The sequence below is a fragment of the Meles meles genome, chromosome 2 (genome assembly GCF_922984935.1).
Source record: "Meles meles chromosome 2, mMelMel3.1 paternal haplotype, whole genome shotgun sequence".
Taxonomy (NCBI): domain Eukaryota; kingdom Metazoa; phylum Chordata; class Mammalia; order Carnivora; family Mustelidae; genus Meles; species Meles meles.
In genome coordinates this window covers 166,425,303-166,444,312 of record NC_060067.1, presented here as the reverse complement: position 1 = coordinate 166,444,312, position 19,010 = coordinate 166,425,303, and the positions used below count along the sequence as shown (strand labels likewise).

The following is a 19,010-nucleotide window of genomic DNA, read 5'->3' as shown; positions in this document are numbered from 1 at the left end:
TGTTGAGAGAATCATTGCTCTTCTTCCTCTAGGGTGCTCCAGCTGATGAACCTGACAGATTCTCGCCTGGCTCAAGCGGGTAATGAGAAGCTAGAATTGGCCATGCTGAGCTTTTTTGAACAGTTTCGTAAGATCTACATTGGGGACCAGGTGCAAAAATCCTCTAAGGTAACAGGCGCTCAATTGGCTCTACTTGGTTCTCACTTATGCTTGCAGAGTGGCTAAGAAGCATGTGATAGCAGTTCAGACACAGATTATAGTGTCAGGATGGTCCAGATGTCTCTTCTTCATCTGTAGAATTTTGAGAGGTTCATCCAAGAATTGGGTCCATTTCTCTAGTGTTCCATGTGCTTAACAGATGGCTGGTCAAAACATCTGGTGCTCTCAATGTTGGCATTTCTCAGTCTCTGTACATGAATTGATGTTCAGAACAGCAGAAGGTTTTGACAGTCTGTCATCTCGGGGTGAAGGGTACTGATAAGATAAGCTCAGCATCGAGCGAAATAAGTCAAGCAGAGAGAGTCAAGTATCATATGGTTTCACTTATTTGTGGAGCATAACAAAGAACATGGAGGACATGGGGAGATGGAGAGGAGAAGGGAGTTGTGGGAAATTGGAAGGGGAGATGAACCATGAGAGACTATGGTCTCTGAAAAACAACCTGAGGGTTTCGAAGGGGCGGGGGTGGGAGGTGGGGAACCAGGTGGAGGGTAATAGAGAGGGCACGTATTGCATGGAGCACTGGGTGTGATGCAAAAAAATGAGTACTGTTACGCTAAAAATAAATAAATAAATTTTTAAAAAAAGATAAGCTCAGCATCTCTCTAGTGTCAAGTAATACTTAGAAACTAGTTTACCCCCTTCAACAAAGACTTCCCCTACACTTTTGTCCATTTTCTTCCCACATCTTACCCCTGAATAAGGACAAAAACAATGTTGGAATGTGATTTTTCTAATCCATATTTTCTGATTACTTTCTCTTCCCTTAACACAACACCAGCTGTACCGCCGACTCTCAGAAGTTCTGTGCTTGAATGATGAGACCATGGTCCTGAGCGTCTTCATAGGAAAAATGTAAGTGTTTGGCTTGCCATCAGCAAGAGTCCCTTGCAATCCTGTTGCAACTGTAAAATGTGATCTTGGCATTATGCTGCCAGTGCCTTGGTATTCTAGCATTGATCGTTTGCGTCAGAAAATTGTGCATTTGAGTGTGTGACAAGCTGTGCTTAGAGATATGGCCCGGCCCCAGAGCATTCCAGGCTTGTACAGGCAAGGATTTAATTTTGTTCATGTGGAATCTCATCGCTAGCTTCTGGAATCACCGGTGAAACCCTGTCATGGCATTAGCAAAATGGACCTCCCTCCCGCCCATGATTGGTGCTCAGCCTCTCACCCAGTCACCCAAGGATGCCCAGAGTGGGCATTCACTTTCTGGTGCTGATTTCCACTAGGTGCCCCCCTCCCAAGGAGGAGAGCCTCACTTTAAAACAGGCTTTTCCTATCATGAGGCATCACACCCTTTGAGAGTCTTGAATCTGCAAAATGGAGTGCTATTTGAATTGTCTTCAAAGTTGGAGCTCCTAATTGGCCCTTTTGCATTTGTTTTGTTTTCGTTTTTGTTTTTTTAAGTTATGCCCCTTTGTTCATATTTTCCCCTTTTTAGGAGCTCAGTATCTCAAAGCACACACTAGGAGCCAAATATTTTACCCAGGGCTGTGTGCAAAGTGACATTTTGCCCCCTTCCAGCCATCCCAATCCTAAACACTCATATCCATGAGCTGGTTAATAATTTAAGATGCACAAAACAAAGGGGGTCTAAAGGACTCTGCCAGCCAAGAACCCGGAAGCAAGGGCTACTAGAATTCTGCAGCTGACAGTGGATGGTGCAGGTGCAGAATTGCATACGTCTGCATGTTATCACTGCCGCAGAAATCTCTTACCCTTGCTGCAGAAATCAGCCCTGGAGTGCCCCAGAATTCCAAGGGCCTGGGTATGGGCCAGTGTAGCTTTGGAACCAAGTAGTGAAGATTATCTGAAGGATAATTTTTCTAGTCAACCAAATGTAAGTACGGAGATTTTATACCCATTTTTTGTGGTTGTGATGTCTGTGAATTGGTGATGCAGATGTGTGGTGACTCTTGATGGATGATTTTCTTCTTCTCCCAGCCCTCAAGGAAACCAGGCAAATCAAAAGTATCTCCTGCTTTTTTTTTTCTTTTTGTCCTCCAGCATCACCAACCTGAAGTACTGGGGCCGCTGTGAACCGATCACTTCTAAGACACTACAGCTTCTCAATGACCTCTCCATTGGATATCCTTTTCTAAGCCGGCTTCTGTGCACAGCAGGAACTGTGGCTTGCCGTAGTCTTAAAAATCATGGCCTCCTGCTCTTTCCATTTTCATTTAGTTTTTATGTGTGGTCAGGTATCCTCCATTCTCCTGGGAGCCAAAGGCAGTACCCATACAGAATCCAGGGATAATTCCAGACTCCAAATGTGAGCCACCCCACGACAGTTTCTACATATTTCTCCCTGGTTATCTCTAAGATCCAGAAACACCCAACAGATCAGTATACACTCCGTAGCCAATATTTTTGCATCCTCCCTGATGCAGAGTCCATCTTGATTGTCTGTCAGCCTTTTGGTAGAAGCCACCTGATTACAAGCTCTGCAGTAAAAGTAGTGGCTGCACTCCTTCTTGACTTGACTTGGACCAAGTGTGCCATAAAGTTTGAATTGCTCTGAGAAAGACTTCCACAAGCAGGGGTCTGCAAGAGACTAAACCCTATAAAAATGAGTGACTTTTTTCTCAGTCATCCCAAAGATTGTACATAGCTAGTACCATTTTAAATGCATAGGACAGAACTTTATTCACCACACACAGTGGGTGTCTTGAGGCAGGGATTTAGGGCTTAATTCCCTGTTAGAAGCCCCAGTGAGAGAAGCTACCCTAGGATATTCATGATTCGTGGGGGAAACTGCTGGGTTTTATCTCTTTTCTTACAGATGGGAGTTTGGTATGGGTATTCTGTCATTGATCAGTTAAATACCACTTAGAAGAGAACACATCTTTTTTTCCATTTGGCAGGTATCATACTCAAGTGTTTAAGGAAAATAAGAGAGTCTGGGTATGGAAGTCAAAGGCAGGAAAGAAACTGCTTACTTTATTTTAGAAAGCTGCATTCTGCATTAGAGATGCCTTATTTGCACACACTTTCCTTGACCTTCTCTCTTTGTCTTCACGTACAGCAGTGTAAGGAAACTGGTGAAGCTTAGTGCGGTACAGTTCATGCTGAACAATCACACGGTGAGTGCTTCGCTCCTCTTCCTGGCTCTCCTCTCCTGCCAGCCACATGCGCTTCCTCCGCAGCCATGCACAGGAGATGTTCTCAGTTGAGGCCCACAGTGCCTCCCCAGCCAGAGACTGCTCCCCGACTCCCTTCACACCGCCAGATCACACTTAACGGGCATCTGAGCGGCTCTCTGAGAGCGGGGTGATCGGAGTTACAATGACACTGCTTACTACTGTTCATGCAAAGATAAATTAGTTGTAGACAACTCATACTCTTAAGAATGACGAGATAGCCATTAGCTTGAAAAGGCTCAGTAACTCTGAAATTCCTGGTTTGCCTGTGCCCATGTTTTATCTTTTTAACTTGTCTTCTTTTCTTTCAATAGAGCGAGCACTTTTCGTTTCTGGGCATTAACAATCAGTCCAATCTGACAGACATGCGGTGTCGGACTACGTTCTACACAGCACTTGGGCGCCTCCTCATGGTGGATTTAGGTACTGCAGTAAACCCTAGAGGCTCGGCTGTAGTCTGGTGCGGTGTCAATTCTTACTTGAGCACAGAAAACTAGATGTGGGGGAGGTCTTTCCTGTTGTTTCAACAGTAACAGAACTCTCTGAAATAAGTCTGGTTTCACCAAGAACACATCACGCTATCATGGTCCCTGTAACTGGGAGAGAAGAACAGTATGTGCCAGAAGTTTCCTCTGATGTGCAGTGGGTTTAAAACCTATTCATATTTCTTCTCTGAAAGTTAGGAGAATTGAAAGTCCTAAATGCATCTTGTTGGCCAGGTAAACCCTCCACCCCAAATGAAGGCACAACCCACCTAAGACCGTCAACAGAATCTTCCTTTCACTAGCACGTGTGAACCCACAGACCTGAAGAACCTTTCTAGCTCTGCTCTGATACTAGCAGTTTTGGGTCACCTAATGACTGAGACTTAGTGCTGTCATCCTCATTTTGAGCTATTTAAGTTTCATTCTACCACATAATTACAAAACCTTCTTGCTTTATGGAAGATGGGTGGAAAGCGAAGCGTGAAGAGAGCCTCCACAAGCACCTGATTCAAGTATGAGTCTCATCAGGTTCTCATACACCAGACTTCGTCCTTTCTTAGCTGACTTTAGCTCTCACTTAAGGAGAAGTAGATAAAAATGTAGTATCTTATATACATCTGAATCTCTGATATTGTGGCTCGGTGTCGAAAAACAATGTGGACATCCATGCAATGGATGATTTCTGTCTTCTTCTAGATTAAAAATGATCTATTTACATTTCATTCTGAAATTACTAATAATACCCGTGGGGTATATGGTAAAGGGGCCTACTTGAATTATCCTTGGGTCTGCTCGCCTGTCATACTATGTTATCTTCCTTGCATACACAGCTTTGTATTTTTTATACTGGAGTCACAGGCTAGTTGTTTCCCTTGCAGGAGAGGATGAAGATCAGTACGAGCAGTTCATGCTACCACTCACGGGAGCATTTGAGGCTGTGGCCCAGATGTTTAGCACTAACAGTTTCAACGAGCAGGAGGCAAAGGTAAGTCCTTCACCCACTGGTTGACCAGCTTCTGCTTTCTGGCAACCCCTGACAGACTAGATTAGGTAGCACTGCAGAAAATAATGCTCATCCATACCTTGTCCACTGATTTCACTTTGTATTTAACCTCTTGGACTCCTGGGATTTTGAGATAGAAGAACCAGTAGATTTATAAAGTCTTTTATGCTAAAATGTGTTCTTAAGCAGCACTTGAGATTTTTTTGTCTACATTTTCAAATGTAATAACGTAAAATTATTTCTAACAAAGTTATTTTATGTTTTCCTATTACCTTTTTAATCTCTGTTGTATCTTCAGTGTTGTGTTCCCCTTTCATTTTTAATACTGCATATTAGTGCTTTCTTTTGTTCTAGATCAGTCCTGCCAGAAATGTATTTATTAGTCTTTGCAAAAATAATAGGTTTTTTTTGTTTTGTTTTTTTTTTGCTTTGTTTAAACTCTTGTATCTGTATTTTCCATTTCAATTTTTTCTTGGGGTTTCTCCATTGTTCTTCTTTTCAGCCCTCCTTCTTTCCTAATGTAAGCATTTAAAACTATAACGGTCCCTCTAGGCCTCTAGGTTTATCATTCCACATGTTAGTTTTGGATGTTGGGTTTTTTTTCAATTGTTAAAAAAACACATAACGTAAAATTTACTAGCTTAACCATTTTTAGTTGTACGGTTGGATAGTATTAAGTATGTTAACATTGTTATGCTCCAAGCCTCTGGAGTCTACAGTTTTTATATGTAACATTTTCATTATCATTCAGTTCTTTGTATTATTTAATTTCTATTAAGATCTCTTCTCAAATGACAGGAGTCATTTAGAAGGCTTTGTGAATTTCCATATATATGGAATTTTAAAGTTACCTTTAGTTATTGATTTTGGCTTTCAGAATGATTATTTCTTGATTTTGCTCTCCCCATCTTCACACACACCTGTTCTCCTTATCTATATAGGTCTCTGCACCAAAACCAGAAGACACTAGGCTATTAGTATTTGTAGGACTTTCTTGCAGTGTTCATAATGAACTAAGACTGAATTACAGTCACCAAATAGCCAGGACTATGGTCCCGAAAATGCCAGGCTTTACCTAATATTCTAAAATTCTGTTTTCATCTTTAGAAAGGCTCTCAGTTTTCTGTCTCCAAATCATCAGGGAAGTCAGAGATCAACACTACTTTGTCTAGCTCTCTCTCCTCTTTATACAAGTGTCTTGAGATAGGTGCCATTCAGAGCTATTAGCGTGGAGTGCGGCGGTAACTTGAGTTTGAGTACCAGCCGGTTCCAGGGATAACTGAGAGAGAGCAGTGAATAGCCGCCCTTTTCCCCATCACTTTAGTTCCATACAAGCAAGTAAAATTTATGAAAAGAACTGTTTTGGCCATGAGCTACAAGGATGATCCGTGTCTTTGTTACACTTCATGTAATAAGTCTCTAGAGTGTCCATGTCTTAGACTTGAAAACAGCTTATATATTAGTTTAGGAACAGAACTTCGCTTAAAACAGGCTGTTATGTTAGCAGAAGTGCGATCATTTTTGACCAGTGAATCAGGACACCCATATGTGCCATGTCCTTGAGCCTAATGATGACTATTAGTTTTTCAAGGCAGTTTTATTGCTGTTCAGGGCCCATAGGACAAGTAAAAATTCTACTGAGAAAGAGCATTGGATTTGGAGTCTTGATGGTATGAGTCTTAACCCTGGCCCTCTTGCCACCTAGCCTTGTGATGCTGGGCATGATATCTGACCTCTTAGGCTGCAGTCTCTTCTATAAAAGTGTCCTTTACAGCTCCAGGATTGACAGTCTTATTTCCAGGGACCCCAGCCAGAGGGGCGGGTAACCCGTAGGCTTTGTCCTCCTCCCAGTAGGGTCTGCAGTTGATTTCCTGTGGCACTGGGGCCTTTTTAATTAGTTGTGGGACCAACCTTTAGGATATATATTCCTTTTCCCCCTTCTTATGTAAACGTTTGGGCCATTTCTTCTTTTTTTTCTAACTCTTCTTGAATCAAACTTTTTTGCTTTTCCATTTTTTACATAATGAATTATCATATTAGTGTCTTAAAACTTTATCAACCTGTTTTTGCTGTGATGGACCAGGAATCACTGCTTTTTTGGTACATAACAAGCTTCCAAAACTAATTTTTCAAGTGAAAAAGATTGCATCCTAGTATGGAAGAGATCAGTTCAGAATATCTGGGAAGGAGTATTTGTTGAGTGGTAGAAGAATTTGATTACACATTTGTGAAATCCACACCAAGTGGTTATAGGTTTGGTTTTTCTTCTATTTTAATATATTTTTGCCTTCTACTACAGCGAACTCTGGTTGGCCTCGTAAGAGACCTGAGAGGAATAGCTTTCGCCTTCAATGCCAAGACCAGCTTCATGATGCTGTTTGAGTGGATGTATCCTAATACAGACCAGGAAGGCCTGCCACTGAAAGCCCTAACTGGAGTGCAGATGGGCGGTGGAGTCATCAGGAGAGGGAGGGGAGGGGGAGGATAAGGGAGGCAGTGAAGGCGAAGGGTTTCCCCAAAGACCTGCCCTGTGTCTTGTTAGCTGCCATTCCACAGTGGCTTAATGGCAGAGGGCTGCCTGCTTGGGTCAGACAGACAGGCAAACGGATGAGGTCATTTCCCACATTCTGTTCTGGGTCCCAGGTATAAATACCTATGGAACTGCTGCACATGAAGTTTGCTACAGTCAGGAGAAAGAGATATTTCAATCTGCCAAAAAAAAGATAGCTTTCCTAGGAATGAGAAAGTCTAACCTTGAATTCATAACCTTGAACAAATCCTTTCAAAGCTGAGTGCCTCTGTTTCTCCAATAGTTATATAACAGAAATAGCTTATTTCCTATCAAGTCACAGAAGGGAAAAGAAGATAAATTAACAATATGAGACACATTATGCTCTTCGGAACCAAGTCATTATGTGCATTATTAGATGCTTATTACAATTTCAGGAGCACACAGTCACTGAAGCACCTTTGGGTGAAAAAGACTACAAGATTAGCAAGCAGGAGACGGGCAGGTGGAGACTTCCATTCGACAGTTTGTGCTTAACCAGCACAGAGAGATTACTTTCAGTTCTGTACCTTTCTGGATTTAGAATTCTTCCTTAGCTTTTCACTTACAGATATCCGTCCTACATGCCAATTCTTCAGCGGGCAATTGAGCTATGGTACCATGATCCAGCCTGTACCACTCCTGTGCTCAAGCTGATGGCTGAATTAGTTCATAACAGGTAAGCCGGATGAAGATTTTCAAAAGATACGACTGCCCTTTCATCTGAGAGAATTCTGGAACAAGAGATTTTTATCTCGTGTTTGGCAGATTGTAGAAGATAGTAAGATTCACTGCTTTCAGAATTTGAAAAACGTCTTTAAAAGTTAATATGTTTTTGTTTGTTTGGAAGAACGCCACACAAAGTCATAGCTGCTTCAGGAAATAAGTCACTTTGGAAAGAGTCTTAAGATAACCCATTTTTATGAGAGGTGAATCTGGCAACCTGTATTCCAATTTCCCCGCCCACATATACAAGTTCATATACAAGTTAACATTTAGTAATGGTGTCATGTCCACCACATTTCAAAGTTCACATTTCAGAAAAGACAATTGAGAGTGACGCCAGATGTATAAGATATCCATTTTTAAGAAAGGTGTCTGTTTGGCAAAGTGCAGCTGGATGGGTAATGATTTACTTAAGAAGAAAGTAAGGCAGACTTCCAAAATACCAAATCTTAAATTTGCCCAAGAATTTAGGGATGGAAGAAGAGAAAAATCTACCCCCTTGACTTCACTAGAATTTCAGGTCCATGTATCTGCCCCTCATGGCACTCCTGAGAGAATTAAATTTTTTTAAGAGATTTTTTTTTTTTTTTAATTTGATAGAGATCACAAGTAGGCAGAGAGAGGAAGGGAACCAGGCTCCCTGCTGAGCAGAGAGCCCGATGCAGGACTCGATCCCAGGACCCTGAGATCATGACCTGAGCTGAAGGCAGAGGCTTTAACCCACTGAGCCACCCAGGCACCCTGAGAGAATTAATTTTTAAAACTACTTTAGTGAGGGGGTAGGTAATACTCAAAGAGCCTAGAGCCTCTACTCTCTGCCAGCCACTTTCCTAGCTGTTGTGCCAGACAAAACCTCTCCCCTCTTAGATGTTACGTTCTGGGAGAACAAATAGTAAAACAAGCATGGAAAGTCATTTCAAATAGTGATAAGTGCTGTGAAGAAAAAAGTTAATAAAACAGAGGAATTGAAGGTAAGAAGGGTCAGAGAAGCAGCCTCTCAGAGAAGGTGATATTTAAGCTGGGATCTGAACGACAAAAGAGACTCTGATAGCCCTGCAAAAATAAGGGGAGAGAGCATTCTAAACTGTGAAAACAACTACAAAAGACCACCCTCTGCACCAGAGGAGCCTACAGCTGAAAACAGCTACAAAAGCCCTCAGACGGGATGAGCTCATTGGGACTGGAGACAGAAAAATGCACTGGCTGGAGCACGGTGGATGAGGGAGGCCATAGCGGGGGAGGAGACAAAGGCAGGTGGAGGCCCAGCCCTGTAGTGACTTAGTACAGCAGCAGTGAGGAAGGCGCACCCATTCTCATGCCAGCGGGAAGCTGCTGAAGAGTTTGAAGCACGGGATCACAGTGATCTTGTTGACAGTACTGAAAGATATCCCTCTACCATGTGAGGAAGGGGAACTGTAGAGGGGCAGTAGTGGAAGCAGAACAACATAGAGGAATTGGATAGATTCGGGGCATGTTATGTAGCGCTAGACCTTGAGAGATCCAACATGGGGAGGAAAGGAAAGAAGGGTCAAGAAGGATTCCTGAGTTCAAGACTTTAACCAACTACAGTCAGTAGCAGTCCCAACTAGCAGTTCATTAAAAGGTGGCACAAAGCAAAGAGGGGCTCTGGTTCAGGGGACAGTCAGGAACCCAGAGCGCAAGTTGTTTAAAACACTTCCCTCGCCCACTTTCTCTAGTAGCAACTCCAGTCCCTTCGCCTCTTTCCTTCTTATCAAGGGGTAACAATGCTTGTACCCTCCCTTGGTTGCCACTGAAGCTATAAAGGTAAAGGCAGGTTAAAGTCTAAAGGGCTGTAATTGAGTACTTCTAAGAAATGACTGTTGCAGGGGCGCCTGGGTGGCTCAGTGGGTTAAAGCCTCTGCCTTCGGCTCAGGTCATGATCCCAGGGTTCTGGGATTGAGCCCCGCATCAGGCTCTTTGCTCAGCAGGGATCCTGCTTCCCTCTCTCTCTGCCTCTCTGTCTACTTGTGATCTGTCTGTCAAATAAATAAAATCTTAAAAAAAAAAAAAATGACTGTTGCAGAAGCCCTATTTTATTTTAATCAAAATGGAGAATTTTAAGAGAGTAGTTTCATATTCTGCCTCACTTCCATTTCTTTTAAATGTTTTCAGTTTGAGAAGCAGAACTTGAGTCTAGCATGTCAGTCTTCAAGATAGAAGCTCTGTCACTGGCTAATACCTTTGACTTGATTATTCTGCATTAGGATAGGCAATCTGCCATCTTAGTGTAAAAAGAATCAGCCAGGGTACTCAGATGAGAGCCTGAGTACCGCAGTCTTCCAGTAGCATACATCTCACTTTCTCTGCCTCTGTGTTCTCTGCTCAGATCCCAGCGACTACAATTTGATGTCTCTTCCCCCAATGGCATCTTACTCTTCAGAGAAACCAGCAAGATGATAACAATGTATGGTACGTGCTTTAGAGGAGGATAACCCCGGGAGGGAATTCCAGCTCAGTCACCATACTGTATGCAGTGTAGGCGAGCCCTGGCGCCAGCCAGGACGGTATTATAAGGCCAGCTGGCACTGAGGGCCTCCCAGTAGGAGGGTTGAGTTGATGACCTAAACTATCAGTAATAATGTGGTTTTATACATGTATATGTCACATGTCTGTCCACTCAGGCAATCGCATCCTGACACTAGGAGAGGTCCCAAAGGATCAGGTCTATGCACTGAAGCTCAAGGGCATCTCCATCTGCTTCTCCATGCTGAAGGCAGCCCTCAGTGGGAGCTACGTCAATTTTGGAGTCTTCCGTCTCTATGGAGATGACGCCCTAGACAACGCTCTCCAGACCTTCATCAAGCTGCTCCTCTCCATTCCCCACAGTGACCTCTTGGTAAGCACTAAGCTTTGTTGACAAGGTCTGAGCCCCTCATCATATTCAGGTGTTTTTGTTTTGGGGTTTGCCTTTTGGTTGTTTTGTCTGACACTGTGGTTGAATGTTTCTCTGGAGAACTATAAGCTAACTCTAACTAGCTCTTTTGTCTTCCCATCTGAAGGGAGCTGTTTTATTTAAGATCTTGCTCCCTGTTGGGGTGCCCGGATCTCAGAGTCATGAGATCAAGCCCCATAGCAGGCTCTGTGCTCAGCTGGGAGTCTGCTTGAGATTCTGTCTCCCACTCTTATTTTCATTTCTTAGAAGTACTAAATCCCTCTCACGCTCTCTCTCTCAAATAAATAAATCTTAAAAAAAAAAAAAGAAAAAGTCTTGCTCTCTGCCTACTGAGGTACACAGTGCCTAAGCAGATTTTTGTCCTCTTCTCCCACAGGACTACCCCAAGCTCAGCCAGTCTTACTATTCACTACTGGAAGTCCTGACCCAGGACCACATGAACTTTATTGCAAGCCTGGAACCTCACGTCATCATGTATATTCTCTCTTCCATTTCTGAAGGACTTACTGCACTTGGTGAGCACCTGGATTGGTTGCTTTTTACCTCTTAACAGAAAGGGAAGATTTTGCTCTTGTATCCAAAAGTGTATGTTTGTATGACTCATGGATATATTCTCATCCAGAAATACTTATTGACCCTATCCTGAGGACCAAGCTATGTGCTGGGCACTAAGGATACAGTAATTATTAATAACCACAGCCCTTGTCCTTTAGGAGCTTTTTATTTGGTAGATGAAACAGACAGGTCGACAAGTGCCTGTTTACTGCGCTTACCTACTTCCGCACCACAGTGGGGCTGAGGAGGGAGTGCTGTGAAAGCTGTCAGGAAGAACACCTACGCTCCTGGTTTTGAGCAAGTGGGGTAAAACAAGGCTAGCCAAAAACACTGATGAAAAACCATGGGCCAGAAAGCTGCACAGGCGTTAGGGGGTTGTTGGGGAGGCTTCCTAGCAGGAGGAACAGCAAGTACTAGCACCCGCAGGCAAGACAGAGTCCAGAAAGGAAAGCCAGACACCCCGACACACCAGTGCAGAGGACCCACTGGTACAGGAGAGCCAGAGGGAGGTGGGCGGGGCAAATCCGAAGACCAGGCAGGGGCCCTCATGTGCTAACCAGAGGACAGGGAGGCTGTGGAATGCACTCCCGCAGGCAGCTGCATGGGTTTTTCCTCCTCCTCCACCTGGCTCCTGCCAACCCTTTTGTCCTAGGCTACCTTCGACCAGTCTCAGTAGGTATGCATGTATTCAGGGAACAAAATACATTTTTTTATATTAAGCTGAGCAAAACAAATAGGAAGATTAAGTCAACTGTAAAATAATCACAATATATTGCAAGTGCACACAGAATGACTTTCGAATTGCCTGCTGTGGTGAGTTACACCTCTGTGCCCCTGCTTTGATTGGCATTGACGTCCAGCAGGGTGCAGACCCATACCTGGGACAGTCCAGCCAAGGGCTCCGACCCTCTCTGGAAGGCTGTTTTATAGCTTCTTGAAAATTGAGGGACCTCTGTGTAAACAGAAACAGAAGGGCTGACTCTTAAGGATTCATCCCTTTGTCCTCTGGCTTGTGCCTCATCTCATCAGAGCTCTGTCTGCAAGCTGTGCTACAGTGTCCCCTTTGTAAAATGTGTAGACGAGTCTGCAGCTCCCCCACCCCCGCCAGGCCCACTACGTTCCCTGCAAAATGCTTCATAGATAAAGGATACGGTACCTCTAACAAACTCGAAATGTCAAGAGGCTGTATGAAGCTGGCTTTAATGGCCTCCCCCAGTAACTCAGACTTTTGGATTCTTACCACACCTTGTCCAGTTTTGAGCAGTGTGATCTGGAGGCAAGTTATATAACCTTTCCAAACTTTGGTTTATTAAAATGGAACAGCTACCTCCCCGAGTTCTCAAGAGGATAAATTAGAGATAATATCTATAAAGTCCTTAGCATAATATCTGGCACAGAAGTATCTGCTGTATGTAAATTATTCATTATTTTTTATGAAGCAGAAGATATACATATACACCACATTGAGTCAGTAATGTCAATATTATTAATGCATGTTGTCTATTACCACATGCTCACTTTCAAACTTAGTATTGGACTTTGTTATATGATGAGGGTGAGAAGTCAACAGAAAGCAACCAAGCATAGGCCTTGTCTGAGTTGGGGACATTTTCCTGTCTACCGGGATACTTCCACCTCTTCTTCCTCTGCCTCTACTGGAGCTCAGCTAATGGCAGTCCCTTAGCTGCCCACGTCACCATCAGCAGCTCCATACCCCTGCTCTAATCCACCCCTGTGCTCTTTCTTCCAGACACCATGGTATGCACAGGCTGCTGCTCTTGCCTAGACCACATCGTGACATACCTCTTTAAGCAACTGTCACGGAGCACCAAGAAGAGGACGACACCCCTGAACCAGGAGAGTGACCGCTTTCTGCATATCATGCAGCAGCATCCAGAGATGATCCAGCAGGTAAGGAATGTGAGCATCAGGCGGCAGTGTGGGGGTCCTGCAGTGCAAGAACCTCTTTGAGAGAGGAAAGGGCAAGCAAAATGGGGAGTCCCATCTCACCAGCCTCATGCTGCCGAAGCGAAGTTCATGCCTTAAAATTGCAGTGGATTTTGAGTTTGCTGTAATCATCAGATGTTTTAAAAATCTGGAAAAAAAAACAAGTTCTGAATTGCTTTTCCAAGTGTCACACCAACCGCTGAGCCTTGGATGTGACCTCCTTCTACAACAATGGCCAGGCTCACCCTTTGCTGTAAATGGAGCGTGAGTTAGCAGTTTCCAGCTATAAAGCTTATACTCCCATTTGCAGAATGGGAACAGGAATACAGGATAAAAGGAAATAACTGACCACACAGAGATCAAACCATATGTTTGCCATTGCTTTATTTGTGTGAGGCATCTTTCTAGAAGTAAGATTTGCAAAAATATACTAGATTAAAAATAGATAAGGAAATGGGATGGATGGAATTATTTAGCTTTTAGCTACTAGTTAATTTTAACCAATCTCATCTTTGTCTGCATTATTCTCTAAAGAAACACTGAAATAATTCACATTCGCATCACATTCCCAGAATGTTACAAAGCTGTCTGCTCTGAGACAAGTACCTGGGAGCTGTAGTGTAAAGGGATTTTGCCTACTCTGATCACTGTTTAACCCATCCCGTTCCCCACAAAAATTAGGGTGAACTAGAAAGATCTGTTGTTAAAGGAACTGTCAAACCATTTAAAGAACAGGACAGGAAATACCTTAGAAAATTTAAGTTGTAATAGAAGATTAAAATAAAACTGCATAAACTATTTGCCTGGTTTACCCTAGACAGAAGAGGCCTTCAACCCAATGAACTCTTCTGTTTAGAATCTATAAGTCTGTCTCGGGTAGCTACACACTAGATCACTGCCTCAGATTCTGCATTTCCAGATGCTGTCAACGGTGCTGAACATCATCATCTTTGAAGACTGTAGGAACCAGTGGTCAATGTCACGGCCCCTACTTGGCTTGATACTACTTAATGAAAAGGTAAGAGAGCCAGCTTCGTGGTGCCCAGAGCCAGAAGCAGGGGTAAACACGTTTGGCTATCATTTTCCAGGGCACTGTGAGAAACATTATAGGAATGCCCCATGATGGTGAAACAGAGGAGAAAACAGCCCATTTTCTGAGCATGTACTGTTAATGCTTTGAACAGCACATAACCACTGAACTGTTAGAAGTCAGCATGTGTGGCAATTCAGACAAAGGATGAGGAAGTGTTACCAGGAGAGAGTATACCTGGAGAGCAGACCACCAATGACCTAAATTCTAGTTCCTGCTCCACCACAAACATAAGGAAGTCTAGAGATCCCTGTAGAAGAACCTGGATCAGTGGTACCTGGCTGACTCAGCTGATAGAGCATGTGACTCTTGATCTCAGGATTGTGGATTCAAGCCCCACATTGGGTGTAAAATTACTTAAAATCCTTTAAAAGAAAAAAAAAAAATAGACCCTGGATCAGATGACCCTTAGAGTGTTTACAAATTTAAAACTCTGATTTTTAAGTAAGATGAACATAGATGGTCTTGGAAATAGTTACAAACAAGGTACCCCATTTGGGTAGGTAATTCCATGTCTTGGAGAACATCCCTTCAGCCCTGCAGATGAGGGAGGTCTAATCCCTGTCTCCTCTCCTTACCCTGTCTCACTCCTTGCCCCACAGTATTTTTCTGACCTAAGGAACAGTATCGTGAACAGCCAGCCGCCAGAGAAGCAGCAGGCTATGCATCTGTGTTTTGAAAACCTGATGGAAGGGATCGAGCGAAATCTTCTTACGAAAAACAGAGACAGGTGAGTGTAGAGGCCCTGCCGAGAAGTCCTAAGCAATTTCTCAAGTCATCGAACAGAGGAGACTCCTTGAGACTCTTCTAGAGACCATCTTAAAGCAGTGCTGTCCAGTAGAAAAGCAGGCTGTGTACGTACCTTTGAACCTCTTAGTAGCCACATTAAAAAGGGTAAAAAGGAATAGACAAAATTCATTTTAATATACTGTATTTAACATATGCAGATAATATGTAATCCATATTTTAAAACTGAGAATTTTAACATTCTTTTTATTGTACTAAGTCTGCAAGATCCTATGTATTGTATACTTAACAGGGCGTCTCAAGTCAGATGCTAAATATTCATTTGAAACACTTGATTTGTATTAAGACTTCATAAAATGTACAGTTGACAAAGTAGATTCCCATATTCAGGTATACCAGACATACTTAGAAGTTGTCTGGTTGTCAACTGAATATCAGGCTTTTCTGAATCAATGTTTAAGTCTTATTTAATTAATTAGAAAATGGCATTTTAATTTAAAATTAATTAAGGTACAATCAGGGAACTGAATTTGAACTTACAGCTAATATGCATCAGTTCTTTGGTTGCACTGGGCACATTTCAAGGGCTCAGTGATCCTGTGGGGCTAGTGGCTACCATATTGGACAGCACAGCACTGTACCACAGGTCTCCAGCGTTAAGCATTAAGTCAGCCTCGTTCTCTTCATGCCCTCACTTTGGGAGGGTTACTTCCCACCTCTATCAGATTCCTTTTGTTTTGCCATGAGCCCATGGTGGCCCTCAAAACCTCAGATTTGACCAGATCTCAAGGTCTGCCACAGGGTCGTCACGTTGAAAGGGTTGGAGAACTAGTCCAGCTTTCCCTTAAGGTCCGAAGACTGAGGTTTACTGACCTTAGAAACAGATTCATACGTTCCGCCTCTCAGTAGCTGCTTCTCTGCCAGAAATGTTTTAGGCCAAGACCTTTCCCCTCCATCCTCCTCCCCCAACCTACATGCATCCCCTCTGCAGGTTCACCCAGAACCTGTCGGCATTCCGTCGAGAAGTCAACGACTCGATGAAGAATTCCACTTATGGCGTGAATAGCAATGATATGATGAGCTGACACCTTCTTGGACTCTACCTGTACAGAGCAGCGCCCCTTTGGTCTGGCCCAGAGGGGCAAACAATTACAAGGGAGAGGGCCTGGCTGACCCTGGCTCCCTCTTCCAGGGGTGTGGGGAAAATGGCAAAGTCAACTGGCTACTTCCCCAGGGAATAGGGGTGTGAGTGCACTCACTAGGGGGCAGGGCGCTGCTGGTTCCTGGGGGGTTGGGTGGGAAGGGTGGTGGGAGGAGATAGGGACACAAATGTGTGAGACTCCAGCCCCTCCTCCTGGGGCCACCCCAGGGGGTGGGGGGGGAATCCCCCAGTGTCCTGCCACAACCTGCCTTGTATAAACATGTACATTTTTTCATAACATTTTGAACAAGGTTTATATTGACTCAAGTTTAAAAACAAAAAGTGTGACTGAAAAATTTTTACAGAGTCTAGTGTACCAATGCTGATGTGAGGGATTGTGTATGCGAGTGAGGAAAAAAATGTGTATTCTGGTGGCCTGAAGCTTTACTGGACGAGGATGTGTGAACGTGCAGAGATATATTTAGTGACACAGTGTAGAGAGGCAAAAAAAAAAAAAAGTAAAAATTCCAAATGTATATTTTTTCTTATTGCCCTTTCCTTGCCCCCCAAATTATCACTTCCTGTTACTGTATTACCCTTGTTATTAGGAACTCTAAGCCATGTGGAGCACCATCCTTCCCCTTCGACCATAGATGCTGCCCTAGGTCCCGTGGCCTCTCGCAGTGACAGCTAAAAGTGTTTGGTGTTCTTAGCTTCATCCTTTCTCCCATTTTGCTTATCCTCATCCTCAGACAGATGCCTCTTGCTTTTACAAGTCGGATGTAACTCTGTGATTTAGGGTTCTCAGTCTCTGTAAAGGTAGAGACCAGAGAAAAGGAATTGAGCCCGTTGCTCTCCTGGTGAGCGATTTGGAGGAGTCCACCAGAGGCCTAGCTGCGTGGCCGATAACTTTTGAGTCTTCCCCAGCCCTTGAGGCAGTGTGTGTGGATGTGTGCGCGTGGATATTTATATACGTACCCTGCACTCGTGAATGTATGAACTGGAGGGAGTTCCTGCAGTGGAGGGGTTCTTAATAACAAGGTCTGCCTAGCATGAAGTATTTAACAATCTCCTGCCCCCTTAAAAATATACATTTTTATAAAATGAAAACCATAATAAATGTTTTGAATATTTAAAAAAATTAACCTACAAAAGAAAATTAATGGAGAAAGCTATTTGCCTTGTACTTTTTCCACAATTGCTGCTGCTAGTTGTACGCATCTCTAGTTCAGCTCTTGCCCATGGGACACTCATCAATTAGGTTTTATCTTTATTTCTCTCCTCTGCCCCCCAAAACAAGCCTGTTAATTTTTTTTTCCTTCTCCTCTGGCGACTGTGTGGTGAATCCTTTCTTGCGTGATCAGGTTGCGGATAGACTTGTAAGGGTGTTTGCTGCATACAGTGTAAGCATTGTGACCGCCAATAAACTTCAATGGTTTCTACTGACCTGGCTTCAGCGATCAAGTCTAGTGTGTCTGTAGGGACATGTCTCACTCTAAACACACAAAGATGTTTGAAACATGCATTTGTAAGAGCCAGTGGATGACAGGTGCCTCTCACCCTTGCAAAATTAGTTTCTAATTCAACTAAGTCTGACTTGATTTCTTTTAAAAATACGATTGTTCTAATTGAGACAGATACAGGTACAATGCCACTGTCCTCAGCTTAAAAGGTGAAGCCATGCTGTCTCTTCTAGGTAATAACATGGCAGCCAGCAGAGAAGTAATAATTCCAGAAAGCCCAGTTTTGTGTTAATTTTTTTTTTTTTTTTAAGATTTGTTTAAGAGAGTGCACACAGGTGAGCAGAGGGAGGGGCAGAAGGAGAGGGAGATAAGCAGTGGGGAGTACAACATGGGGCTTGATCTCAGGACCCCGAGATAATGAACTGAACCAGAGTCAAGTCTGATGCTCAACTGACTGAGCCACCCAGGTACCCCTTTGTTAATTTTCTGACCTCCACTCCTCTTATGTGGGCTTGGCTTCATTCACTAGACCCTGACAAGTTCAAGGATAAGTTTTTTCCATATACTTTTGCGGGCCTCATGGGCCAGAATTATCAAATGAAGAAAACTACAGTTAATGAAGACTATTTCTCATCCCCATACTGTGTATTATCTAGACAGAAGAGAACTTAATTGCCAGGAACATTGTAACTGTACCTTGATGTGGATTTATATCCAATGAGTCACAGGCTCTAGAGTGCTATTTAAAAAAAAAAAAAAGATTTATTCACCTTAGAGTGTGTGTGCAAGTAGGGGGAGGGGCAGAGGGAGAGAACCTTCCAGCAGACTCCCTGCTTGCGTGCATAGGAGATCACAGCCTGAGCCAAAACCAAGAATCAATACTCAACTGACTGAACTACCGAGGAGCCCCTAGATGCCAGTCTTGCTCACCTTATCTAGATATCCTACCACCTTTGTTCACTGTTTCATTGTGGGGACTCTCTTGGTCCTAAGTTATTTTGAAGGCAAAAATTTGTATTCTCTTGGCCA

At 43.4% G+C, this 19,010-nt stretch overlaps 1 protein-coding gene across 3 annotated transcripts in view; it reads left to right on the top strand.

Annotated features, from left to right (window-relative positions):
• Nucleotides 1-17,964, top strand: part of XPO7 (exportin 7) — an 89,753-nt gene extending 71,789 nt beyond the window's left edge. For all 3 annotated transcript variants that reach the window (XM_045997045.1, XM_045997044.1, XM_045997043.1), the window contains 15 exons: nt 33-168; nt 1,001-1,074; nt 2,230-2,310; nt 3,242-3,305; nt 3,677-3,785; nt 4,726-4,832; nt 7,150-7,238; nt 7,970-8,077; nt 10,472-10,554; nt 10,767-10,981; nt 11,415-11,553; nt 13,344-13,504; nt 14,460-14,558; nt 15,233-15,360; nt 16,369-17,964. In XM_045997045.1, the coding sequence (XP_045853001.1) occupies nt 33-168; nt 1,001-1,074; nt 2,230-2,310; nt 3,242-3,305; nt 3,677-3,785; nt 4,726-4,832; nt 7,150-7,238; nt 7,970-8,077; nt 10,472-10,554; nt 10,767-10,981; nt 11,415-11,553; nt 13,344-13,504; nt 14,460-14,558; nt 15,233-15,360; nt 16,369-16,462 (1,687 nt within the window). In that variant the 3' untranslated portion in view covers nt 16,463-17,964. The remainder of the gene's footprint in view (nt 1-32; nt 169-1,000; nt 1,075-2,229; nt 2,311-3,241; nt 3,306-3,676; nt 3,786-4,725; nt 4,833-7,149; nt 7,239-7,969; nt 8,078-10,471; nt 10,555-10,766; nt 10,982-11,414; nt 11,554-13,343; nt 13,505-14,459; nt 14,559-15,232; nt 15,361-16,368) is intronic.
• The last annotated feature ends 1,046 nt before the right edge of the window (nt 17,965-19,010 follow it).